The sequence below is a fragment of the Macaca mulatta genome, chromosome 5, assembly GCF_049350105.2.
Source record: "Macaca mulatta isolate MMU2019108-1 chromosome 5, T2T-MMU8v2.0, whole genome shotgun sequence".
Classification (NCBI taxonomy): domain Eukaryota; kingdom Metazoa; phylum Chordata; class Mammalia; order Primates; family Cercopithecidae; genus Macaca; species Macaca mulatta.
The window spans coordinates 130,699,433-130,712,721 of record NC_133410.1 but is presented as its reverse complement, the minus strand read 5'-3'; the positions used below and the strand labels follow the sequence as shown (position 1 = coordinate 130,712,721).

Sequence of the window (13,289 nt, the reverse complement as noted above, 5' to 3'; positions counted from 1 at the left end):
AATCCTTGATAAACAACTTAGGAACTGCCTCTTCTTTACATTTAAAAACTCACTAGTACTTGCTGCTAATTGGAGCACATATCCAGGGCAACTTGAATCTGTGCTCCCCAGGTTGCAGTCCTTAAACTTGGCCCAAATAAACTCTCTACTTATATATTTAGTTTGCCTCAGATTTTTTCTTTAGGTCAACAGAACTGGGAAACCTAGAAGAGAGGATATTTTAAAGTCAAGCAATAGGTTTGCAGGTCCCTCTTCAAAAAAAAAAAAAAAAAAAAAACACAGAAAAAAGTAACAGGTAAAAGTCAATCAAGTAGAAGGATAAACAGATTTATTCTCTGTTGCCCCAAAGAACAGAACTTGGACTGATAGTTATTTTGGCTTCAATACAAAGGAGTTGTTTTCTAACAGCTATAGTTGTCCAAAAATAGATTAAACCAGCTGTCTGAAAAAATAGCAGGCCCTCAGTCACAGAAGTTTATACAGAAGCTGTGTAATGGTAATCTTTCACAAAGTTTCATGAGTGGTATAAAAACATGAAAAACAATGATTCCTAAGGTTCTTTTCCTGTCGAAAATTTTACTCTATACTTCTGAGTTTTTTTCTATTTGTCTACATCAGTCTTATTACCCTTCATTGACACTTTTCAGGTTGTTAAAATTCATAGTACAAAACCTACTAATGACAGTCAAATTTGGCTTCTCTGTAGAATTAAATGAGAGAATGAATGTAAAAGCACCTGATAGAGTGCTTAACAATTATTAGTTGAATTTGATTCAGTGAAAAATACCAAGTGAGAAGAAAAGCTTTCACTCCTTTTGGGAAGGAAGATATCTAACCACCTCACAGCTACCCAACCACGCACATCTTATTTCTTCTCCTAGTCTTAATGGAGGGTTGAAAAATGAAGTTGGGTTTGTTTGCAGGAAGGACTGTTTGAAGTAAGTACCGCCTGGGATCTTTACCTGGTTACCACTGAATTTCAGTTTTGGAACCTCTGTTTAGGATTTCCATATCCTGGACGGAGAAAATCAATAGTCTTTATAGAGTTAGAATGTCTTCCTTAAAGAGTGACTCACAGGCTTGTACCAAGAAAGCTGTATAATTTCTGGAGGTTTGTGGAATGTGGAAGTTAATCTGTTGACTTCTATTGTGTTAGTTAGTTAGCAATTTGAGCAAGAGGGAAAAAAGATGAATCTGTTATTGGTAGTTTAATTTTTAGTACTAGCTTTAATGAAAGAATCAGTTGGAAATTTAGTTAAAGGTAGTATTTAAAATGGTACTTTTACTTGTTACATATGAGTTTCATGGTCCTTGCTTATGATACTGTCATTAAGATGGATTTATCGAGATTTGCTTTACAGAGCTTAGATTATAATGAGAGAATAATAGTTATATTATTCGAGGACCTACTATGTAATTTACATGTACTGTCTCTTTTACAAGACACAGTCTAGCATTTCCATTATGCAGATTAAGATACCAAGGTTCCAGATCTACATGGTTTGTTCTTGCAACTCACAGTCTCAACTGTGTTAAAGAAAACCAGAGTTAGACAGTAGCTAAAAACAGATTTTATTCAGGAGCTATTGCAATAGGGGGAGAGAGGCCTCAAGAGTCTTTGTTGCCTATTACACAATACTGTCTTGGGTTTACTAGACAAGCTTCCTAATAGAATGGGGATGGCCAATCTTTGTCTCCTTCTCTGAGCTGCAGATCATTTTAGAATTCTCATGAATTATCTTTCCAACATGAACAAAGGGATGGACTATTACCAGGTAGTGTCATATATGGGGAAACTGATTTCTGTCTAACCTCAGGTACCTTCTTGCCTTGTGCAGAGGCTCAACTTGTCTCAGCACTAATTGTTAAATAGTCATTTCTTTTCCATCAATTTGTATTACTGCCTTTCAAGCTGCTTTTAACTGATACACATAACTTTGTATTTTCGTTTTATAGGAATCTGTCTTCGCTGTCCCCTAAATTTAACCAGATCCCTGATATGTTCACCCATTATAGTGAATTGTTCCATATCAATATGAAGTTTCACTGGACTGGGGACTGTGTTCACTGTTGTATTCCTAGCACCTAGTTCAGTACCTGCCACGGAACTGGCTTTCAATAAATATTTGCCGAATGAATGAATCAATCCAGTTTAAGATCCATCCAGCTGTGAGTCTGTCTTGGGATCTAGATTCTATGCAATTCAACAGGTTTTATATCTTACAGTGACTGGTAAAATGAGCTTTTCCTTTTCAGTAGCATGGGCCCTCTCAGTTTCTTGTTATTCTCTGCATAACATTTTGAATCTTCCTGGATTCCTGTCTTTTACTTGACCTTGGTGTAATTTCTACTTTCTTAAAATTGAAGTATATATTTTCTACTCTCGCTATGCCTGCATCTTAGTTCAGGTCTTTTTCCCTTTCCTTTGTTATCTTTTATATACAATATTTGTTACATGCATAAGAATATGTATAATGCAAAATAAATTATGAAGCATAATTACATTCACACCTATGAAACCACCACCGACCTGACAATGATAACATTATCCATCCATTGCCTCTACTTATATGCACCTCCCTACCTACTCCTCTGCCTTCACCTAACAGTTAATCCCTATCTTGAAGTTGGGTTTCTCCCTTCTTGCTTTGATTTTCTTTTCAAATATAATTTATTATATGTGTCAATATTCCTAAAAATATATTTTATAGATTTACTTGTTATTGAGCTTCATAAGAATAGCTTCATACTTTGTGGTCTTCTGCAACTGGAATTTTTCATTCAACATTATGCTTCTAAGATTCATCCACACTATTGTGTGTGGCCATGGTGCATTAATTTCATTAATGAACACAATAACATTACATTATAACATACTACAATTTGTCTGTTCTTGTTAATATTTGTTTAGATTGTTTCTAGTGTTTTGCAATTTCAGACAGAGTTGCTACAAACATTGTTGTATGTCTCTTGGTTCATACCTGCAAAGTTTCTCTAGACCTTATACTGAGAAGTGGACTTTCTAGGTGAAAGGGCATGCAAATGTTCAACTTTAAAAGATAATACCACCTGGCTGCAGTGGCTCATGCCTATAGCTCCAGCTGCTTGAGAGGCTGAGGCAGGAGGACAGCGTTGAGCCCAGGAGTTTGAGGCAAGCCTGTACAGTATAGTGAGACTCCACCTCTAAAATTTTCTTAATATAAATCAATTTAAAAACTAAAAAGATAATACTAAATTGTCAACAAAGTTGTCTACAGTCTTGCCAGTAAAATATAAAAGTCCCCATTGATCCATCTCCTTTCCAACACTTGGCATGACCAGATTCATTAATCATTCTCTTTATTAGATGTAAAATTGTGTCTCCTTTTAGTCATAATTTGTATTTCCCTGCAACAGAGTTTGAAATTGTTTCTTAAACTTGTTGACCCTTCACATTTCCATTTCTGTGAAACATTCGTTTGTCTTTTGCCCATTTTAAAATTGGGTTATTTGAGTTTTTCTTATTGAATTAAAGTTCTTTATGTATTTGGATCCAAATTATTTTTACTTACAAGTATTACCAATATTTTCTCCCAGTCTGTGACTTATCTTTTCACTTTCTTTATGGTATCTCTATAAACAGAAATTTTAAATTGTAATGAAGTTGCATTTATCAGTCTTTTCTATTGTAATCAGAAGTTTTAATCTTGTTTTTTTTTTAAATCCAGGCCTACCCTAAATTTATAAATATACTGTCTTATATAATATTTTATTTTAAGGATTCAGAAGCTTTATCTTTCACATTTAAGATGCACATGGTATTAATTTTTGTATTCAGGGTATGAAATAGGGCTCCAATTTATTTTTTTCCATAAGGATAAACAGTTATCCTAGAAGAGCATTTATTTAGACTGAAAATAGTCACTATATATAGATATTAGAGAAAAGCATGCAATGTAACAAAATATATGGCATTTAGAAAATGTAAAATATAATACAGTAATTAGTATATATACAAAATTTAAAGAAAAGATATTGGAAGGACATACACCAAAATGACAACAGTGATTATCATTGGATGGTGAGGTTGCTAATGATTTCATTATTTAGTTGCTCTTCTCTGTATTTTACAAATTCTCTATCGAGAGCATACATTAATGTATTTTTCTAAATACTGGGAAATAAGGTAGTGTCTATGGGTGATAATGTAGCATCAATGTAACTCAAAAAGAAACTGTCAGTTGAAAGAGAAGCCGTGAATTCAAATCTTCAAGCTTAACTTCTTTTTGAAAGCTTCTTCCATTTCTGAGGCAAAAAAAAGTATTGGTGGATTATGCAGTAAGTCTCAGTAGAAGGCGTTAAGAGAGTTAAGTTCTGAAACCTGCATAATTTTTCTATACATAGTTATAAAAAATTTTTCTCCCAAGTTGTTTGCTTTACAGGTATGTAAGCCTCTTTGGAAAATAAGATTCGGGGCACTTATGTATATCAGTGGAGGTCTAATCATTTACTTTTGCCCAACAGCAGATAATGAAAAGACTTATAAAGCGGTATGTTTTGAAAGCACAAGTAGACAAAGAAAATGATGAAGTTAATGAAGGTAAGCATCTCCAACTTGAGAAACATCCTTTTATAACTAACTTAATGAACCTGGAAAACTTCATATTGAGGCATACTTTAAAAATCCAATCCCAGGTTATAGTTTGGATGCCTCTCAGATGGGAGAAGGATCTTATGTTACATTTTTAAAACTTCATCTTTTAAAATAAACAGTTATTTAAAATATTGATCAGAGGCAATTTATCTCTACTCATAGTGCCTTAACTGATTCTTAGAATGTAAAGACTGACATCTTTCTAGCAGTTTTTTAATCCCTCTGACATAAAGTAGTCAGTAGTATTGGTTACATTTTCAGTGAGTTCACATTAGTGCTAACATTTTTCCAGTTAAGCAGATAAAAGAACAGTGACTCATACAGAATTCATGTGCTCAGGAAAACCTCTATTTTGTTGTTCAGAAACACATTTTTAACCTGTTTTTCTTGTCTGGTGCTTCTCTTTTGAATTTCACTTTCCCCCCTGCCTCCTTACTTTAAGCAAGCTTATTTTTTTAAGGCATATTTGAGGCAGGGCATCAGTGTGGACTATAAAAATTTTTTACAAAAGTCTAGGAGATAGAGCTAAACACAGGCCCAGAGTTGGAAAGAAATCAACCAGGGAGAAATAAGTTGCCCTAAAAATGGAAACTGTACCTTCCAACATCAATGAGATGCCACTAAATCTATCTACACTGATAAAAGAAGAAAGGGCTAAACTTAATAATATTGTTCATGGACTTTGAAGCCGTTACTTGATTAATACAAGGAATCCCTTTTAAATTGAAATCAATCTAATAGTATAAGTATGTAGAAAAGAAACCTGTGAATTTATAATTGATAACTAGCAAAAATCTAATCATGGTGACCTAATCAAACTGTCTCAGGAGAAAGGATTGGAATGAGGTTGTAGTTTAGAAAGCAGAAGTCTGATCAGTTGTACCATAACCTCCATGGGGGGTGGGGAGGGAGGAACAAAGTGGGAAGAATTGTATGGCCAAAACAGCATAAAAAACAAGAAGCATTTCCCAAGCCCTTGCACAAAAGAGGAAAATCAATGGGAATTTGGAGTTTTGAACAAAGTTCTTACTAAGAAAGTGTGTCATATAACCTCCTCATTTAATTAATGAGGAAATTAAAATCTGAAGAGTTTGAGTAACTTGTGTTTCCTGAATTGGCAGAGTAAATATTTAATACAACACATAGGTTGTAGTCTCCCCATGAGTCGGGAACAAGGAAGAAAGGATAGTAGAAGGTGAAATGGGGCAGGGGGTCCTCTATGATACTGAATGGTGTGAGAATCCACTCCTTCCACCGAAGTCTGCCTCATGATTTCAAATAAGATCAGTTTATTCCTTTTATATTGCCATATGCCAAAGGAAGCACTTTTTTTTTTTTTTTTTTTTTTTTTTTTGCCACAAAAGGCTCCTCAAATGTTTTGTATTTCTGAGAGTTAGAATTTTTTTCAAATAAAAAGGCTCTGACTTTTATGTAATAGAAGAATATTGAAATTATACTTTAAAGCATATTAAAGATACCAGGAAATATCATCAAAGGTGTGTTTCAAATGCCATTTTATTATAAAAAGCTGAGTCAATGGTTTGAAGAATCATTTCTTAGATTCAAGGTAAATTCTTGCTCCAACATTCACTTTTGAAAGTCAGTGATTTATCTACATTACAGTCACTTGCAAGAGAATCCAGTGTTTCTTTTCTTTTTTAACCAAATACTGCCTCTCCTTGAAGAGAATCCAGTTTCTAATTGCAATACACGTATGCTCTAAATATTGCCAAACTGAACTATGGGAACAATTTATTTTTATAGCCCAAACTTTCCTATTCTCTTCAAGAATATATTGCCAGTGGTATCATATCTAAACTCCTCAATTGCGCTGTTGCTTGTTACTTCCTTATACATTAATCCTTTATGCTGGACAAACTAATGTCTTCATGTCCATTGCTATTACCTTCCCTAATAAACACTCTCTACTCTTTTTTCTTTCTTTCCCTTACTTCATATTTGCCTTAAAATTATTTGCCTGTCAGACAGATTGATTCATTTTTAGTAAAATTTAGTTTTTCTAGGATTCCCTTTGATCCTAGCAATGGGAAATGTTTGATGCAGGTGTCAACCTTTACACTTGAAAGAAACAAAGGAACTCCCTTGTAGTCAGAAAGGAGATATCCTGGCTATAGATTAGTTAACAGAGAATCACCTTATGTTAAAAGGTGGGTGAACAAAAGGACAATACTTTAAGCTGAGTGTTACTCTTAAAAAATATAGCTGGACTATTTTTATAGCTTTTTTCAAAGGTCAGTATACCTTTAAAGACAGATGTTTCTTAAATATTTTAAAGAAAAAACTTTGAAGTAGCTACTTTGGAGACCTTATGAAGCAAATACATTGATATTGTAAGAATTTCACTCTTTGTTCTCTTCTACATGCAAAGAGCAACTTACCAATAATTTTTTAATATTAATACTATAGGTGAATTAAAAGAAATCAAGCAAGATATCTCCAGCCTTCGTTATGAACTTTTGGAAGACAAGAGCCAAGCAACTGAGGAATTAGCCATTCTAATTCATAAACTTAGTGAGAAACTGAATCCCAGCATGCTGAGATGTGAATGATGCGGCAACCTGGATTTGGCTTTGACTATAGCACAAATGTGGGCAATAATATTTCTAAGTATGAAATACTTGAAAAACTATGATGTACATTTTTAGTATTAACTACCTTTATCATGTGAATCTTTAAAAGTTAGCTCGTAATGGTTTTATTGTTTTATCACATGAAAATGCATTTTATTTGTCTGCCTTGACATTACAATGACATACCATTGTGTTGAAAAGCCCAATATTACTATATTATTGAAATTTTTATTCATTTTAAACTCCACATCTTTGCACTACCTGTTTGCCTCCAAGAGACTATCAGTTTCTTGGGGACAGGGACCATGTCTTATTCATCTTTGTGTCTCCAGCATCTAGTACAGTGCCTGGTACATAGTAGGTGCTCAATAAATGTTGAAACCAACTGAACTGAACTGCCAACAAAATAAAAATAAAAAGTCCTCACTATGTAGCATACCTTCCCTTGTCCAAGTTCTGAGTTCTGAAGAGATCTTTTTTTTTTTTAAATAGAAACTGAAGAAATTTTACAACCAGCTATGACTTGGTAAGACATTCTTAGAATTTTAGGTGTCACTGATAATCCTAGAACCATTGAGCCCCGAGGGAAGAGTTTAACAACAAAATCGGTTAATGGAAAATATAATTACATTAAATATTTAAGTTTCATATAATTATTTAAAACAACACATTAAAGATTTTTCTAAAATACAGACTGCTTGCTTTCTATCTTAGACTTACATTTGTCATTTTTCAGTAATGTGATTTTCTTTTAAGTTGGAGATTATGCAGGGTTGTCATTTTGTTATAACGGTCTATTTTCTGCCTCTGCTGCTTTAATGCTAAATGAGATATCAACAGCTGACTTCGTATCTCATCCGTGAGCTCCCTTCTGAGTTTTGGAGGGTCTGCTCATGGGAAGAAATAGGAAAGAGCAATGACTATGGGCGTACCTGGAAAGACATGACCAAGCATCCCCAAGTGTGTTTCAGTTCCTTTTGAGGCATTTCCTGCCATCATTGCTTACAACGATTGACATCTTTTTTTCTTATCAAAGGATTCCAATTCCACTTTCTATATAAAATAGATTGTGATGTATCTACGTATGCCTTATTACATAACTGAGCTGAATGCTGGTAATATCCGCAATGCCTCTTGGGAAAAGGCATACAGACCAGTAAGTTCCCCAGTCACTTCAGAGACCATAAAACATTCAAAGCATTTTTTAACCAGCTAGGTTTAAATCTCTCATAGAGTTATGTTTAGCATCCTGAGTCCCTTCAGTCAGTTGCTGTCAAGTCTTATAGGAATACGAATTGTGATCATAGCTCAAAGAGTTTCAGAGGTCCTTAAAACCAACTAAATACATGCTACTTTAAAATCATTGCTGTCACACAGAAAAGCTTTCTAGATGTGAAGACAGAAATAAGTGTTAAATGGAACTACATAAAGCTCTTTAAAGTTACTTCTTAATTTCTACTTTTTGAGAGTTAAATTAAGAAAGGAACTTTATACATTTTTTGCTACCATTGTAGAATATTTCATTAACTTTTGTGCGATGCTAAGAGTATTTGTCTTAAACATTTTTAAGACTTCATGTTGTGTCTCAGAACTGAATAAAATATTGAATTTTTCCATTGTTATATGTTACCATATGTTATATTAAGGTAGTAAAGATACAAAGTTTCTATAATAGATATTTCTGATAGTTTTATAGTATGGTCCAGATTCCAAGTGTGAAAAGTTTTTGCTTATAGCTATGGAACTGAATATTTTGTAATTTTCTTCCTTGGGGTTGGAAAAAATGCTGAATGAAAAAGTGGCAGATTCAGCTGGGGACATTCAGCCTATGATCCTTGGAATCTGAAGATCAGAGAAGTATGAAGATAAGCCTCATGGTATCTACACGATGTGAATTAAAAAAAAAACTGACTTTTTTTTTGCGTCCATGCCCCTCACAACTGTGGAGCTCTTAACAGGCATTTTTTCTTTATTTACTATGTATAAACTGGTATAGTTTTAATATTTCATCTTTTTCCTTATCATTTCAAGGTGGTGTTTCAGAAGAAGGTGTGATGACAAAGTGTAGTGTGTGTGATTGATGTTTTTGATGCCCTGCCCAGATGCCCTCTACTGGGCCAGTGCACCTGTCTCCCATATTCTCCTGTCCAGTTCCTAGCTAATCACTTCCCCTGGAGAATTGCCCTCAGCTAAAAAGAAGCAGTTTTACCCTGGATGTGATGCCTCCAGCTTCCCATGGCCAGTGACTGATGGGGGGGGGCACAAAGGGCCAGCCCCATGTCTCAAGGTGGGGCCAACTATTTGGTGCAGTTCATGCTCCAGAGCTCCTGAAAGGATTAGGCTGATGCCAGACTCAAGTTGAGATGAAATCTTGGTTTAGCTTCTTCCTCTGCCTTTTCAAGTTTCCTTCCCTCCCTTTCTCCAGAGAGCATCCCCTTAATGAGTCATCACATCCAAATCTTGTTAGGTTTTGCTTTTAGGGAACTCACACTAAGACAGAAGGTATTAATGTGGTAGCCTACGGTTGAAATGAGGATTAGTCGAGGGGATTGCTGTCAGAATTAGTCCTTCACTTGAGGATAAAGATAGCTCTGGGTAGCAAGTCCTTTCCCTACTCACTTTTAACAGATACCTTTGGGAAAACAAAGCTCAAAGTTGTTGGGGCAATTCAGAGAAGGGAGCGTTTAAACAGGACCAAAAACAACTTTCTAGAAAAAAAAACATTAATTAAAGGATTGTCAAAACCCCAGGACTCTTCTTTCCTTGGGACATCTCTCATTTTTTTACCTCTTTGCTATTCTTATTTTTTTCTCAGTTACAGATAAAATAAAGAAAAGAAAGCAACAGTCAAACTGCTTCTTAGACGTACTGTTTGAAAAGTTTGGTACTTTGTAAGTTCCTGCTATATTGAATTTACAGAGCACCCGTGACTTTATGGAAGTCACAATCTGTTCAAAAGTTTGGGTTCTTAGACTTGAAATAATGAGAAAACTTTGAAAAATGGTACACAATATCTTCAAAGAGTTTATGCACAATAAAAACTTTAAAATGATATGTTGTGATTATTAAAAGCAAATTTGATACAATTTAGGATAACTATCTTACCCAATATGTCAATATATTTATATTTCAAATGTGCAAGCCAAGTGAAAGCAGCTTTTCTAAATGGGATGATAAATTGTCTTATGGACAATATCTAAAGAGAACTGAAGCCACACTAATGACTGTGGTGTGGGACAACCCATTTAACTTCTCTGGTCTTCATAAATAGTTCAGGCAAACAGGGTTATGCTACATCAGGGGTTTCTAGTCCCTGGAGCTCATAGAGGTGTTTCAGCAGGTTAATATCATCCAAGGTGGTAATCTTTCTTTCTGTGTCTTTTTAAATTTTTTAAATAAACTTTTTAAAATATATTTTTAGAAATGGGTCTCCCTATGTTGTCCAGGCTAGTCTTGAACTTTTGGCTTCAAGCGATCCTCCTGCCTCAGCCTCCCAAAATCAGGCTGGGCACTGTGGTGCACACCTGTAATCCCAGCACTTTGGGAGGTTGAAGCAGGTCGATGGCTTCAGTTCAGGAGTTTGAGACCAGAAGGGCAACATGGTGAAACTGTCTCTACAAAAAATACAAAAAAATTAGCCGGGCATGGTGACGTGTGTCTGTGGTTCCAGCTACTCAGGAGGCTGGGGTAAGAGGATAACTTGAGCCCGGGAAGTTGAGGCTGCAGTGAGCTGTGTTCACGCTACTGCACTCCAGCCTGGGTGACAAAGTGAACCCCCCACCAAAAAAAAAAAAAAAAAAAAAAAAAAAAAAAAAAACCTAAAATGGGTATCTGTAACTTTGTTCAGTTTAAAAAAGAGTTTGAAAATTTCTAAATTTATACCATGTGTTAGGGGAAACTAATGTTTTTACTCATGACTCAGTCATTCTGCTGACCACTACTAGCGTGTTGATGGTTTTAACTTTAATGCAGTTTAAATTGCTTTTATTTATAGCCATAAGTTGTTTAACTTATAATGATTGCTTTAGCACCATAACATAAGGTTATAAATTACTGAGGTGCATGGTAATTCTGCAAATTTGTCTCCAAAGTGGTCTTTGTCACATCTGAGAGGCAATCATCTTCTGTTGAGTTTTATAAAGACCACTAAGATGTCTATGATACCTTAAAACATCTTTAAAAAGAGGACACACAGTGGTAATTTAACTTGACATTTTCTTTATTGTGAATAAAAATTCCTCACCCTGCTAATTAATTAGTTGAGGAATACTTAAAATTAGTAGTTTGAAATCTTTACTAATCATTTAGAAACAAAACATAGTATGTACTTTAAAAATAATAAATTGCATTTTTAAATGCAAAATCAAAGAACTCCAAATATCATATTATGCAAACTTTTTGTATTGTTTTGATGCTATATCATAGCCTCATTTCACTGTTTTAAAATAAATTTGAGCTTCAAAACAAACTCTTGCTTTCCTTCTACACAATTAATTAAACAGTGGACATCACTTGTTAAATGGAAAATAAGCACTGCCAGCATTGTCTGTTTTTGTTTTTGTTTTGCCTATTTATTAGAATCATAGTATTTCTTAATTATTTGTATGAACTATTTTTTAAGATATTAACTCTTTTCTCCTATATTTTTGTTTTCATTTAAACATTGTTGTGACATATTGAAATGTTTATCTTTACTTTTCATTTTTTTTAAGTTAGTTTTTTTGTTTGTTTGTTTGTTTTTTAGAGATGGGGCCTTGCTATTTTGCCCAGGCTAGATTGCCGCGCTCAAGTAATCTTCTTGAGCCTCAGCCTTCAAATAGCTGAGACTACAGGCATGTACCACCATATTGGCTTTTTTCCTTTGTGGTTTCTTCTATTCCTTTTGAGATCAGTTTCCGTCTGTTATGGGCTGAATTGTGTCCCCTCAAAACACGTGTTAAAGTCCTCGCCTTCAGTATCTCGGACTATAACTATAGTTGGAGATAGGGTCGTTAAAGAGGTGATTAATTTAAAATGAGATAATCTCAGTGGGCCCTAATTCAATATGAGTGGTGTCCTTCTAAAAAGACAAGATAAGACACAAACAGACATAGAGGAAGGACCATGTGAAGACACGGGGAGAAGACGGCGATCTACAAGCCAAGAAGAGAGGCCTCTGAAGATTGGTTTGGTTCCCTGCTGACACCTTGATCTATGACTTCTAGACTTCAGGACTGTGAGAAAATAAATTTCTGTGTTGAAAAGCCTCCCAGTGTGTAGTACTTTGCTATGTCAGCCCTAGCAAACTAATAATATATCCTCCAACCTCCAAAATTCTGTAAAATGCTATACAATTCTGGTTTCTTCTATCTCTTCTGTGGCTTTATTTTTCAGTTGACTTCTAAGATTTATCTGTATTTTTTTTCTTGAATCTAAATTGATGTATATTTCCCCCAAATTGCTGAAGAGCTAACCCATCTTCATATATTGTCTATTTTAATGTGGAATTATTTTAGCCTCAGAGAAATAATTGTCTGGAACATAGGGAAAACTTTTTCAGATATTGCTGCAGTAAATAACTTCTCTTCTTAAGAAGCACCTCTTCTCAGGGATTTAATTCTTTTTGTTTCACAATTATTTGTGAACTCTTTCCTGGAAAGCCACAGTGGCTCATGTCTGTAATCCCAGAACTTTGGGAGGCTGAGGTGGGCGATCACTTGAAACCAGGAGTTCAATACCAGCCTGGGCAACATGGCAAAACTCCATCTCTACAAAAAAAAAAAAAAAAAAAGAAAATAGAAAAAAAAGAAAAAGAAAAACCACAAAAATCAGGAAAGTAGCTGTATCTGAACTCATCTGTACTTCCCTAGGCAGAGCTCTATGCGCGTTAAGGAAGGACTGATGAAAGTGAGTCAAAGAATGTCAGCTCTTAAATCGTGGGTCACTATGGGTCAGTAGTAGTCTGTGGGGCCCCGAGGGGCAGGGTTGGTTCCTGAGGCCTTTTCACAGCTGTCTGCAATTTTGAAACTATTTTCATAATACTAAGATGTGATTTGCCATTTCACTCTGCTGACATTTGCGATGAT

The 13,289-nt window shown here is 34.9% G+C and overlaps 1 protein-coding gene across 1 annotated transcript in view; it reads left to right on the top strand.

The window, feature by feature from the left end:
• Positions 1 to 7,916, top strand: part of TRPC3 (transient receptor potential cation channel subfamily C member 3) — a 72,895-nt gene extending 64,979 nt beyond the window's left edge. The window contains exons 11-12 of the mRNA XM_002808420.4: positions 4,504 to 4,579; positions 7,061 to 7,916. Of these exons, the coding sequence (XP_002808466.2) occupies positions 4,504 to 4,579; positions 7,061 to 7,203 (219 nt within the window). The 3' untranslated portion in view covers positions 7,204 to 7,916. The remainder of the gene's footprint in view (positions 1 to 4,503; positions 4,580 to 7,060) is intronic.
• The last annotated feature ends 5,373 nt before the right edge of the window (positions 7,917 to 13,289 follow it).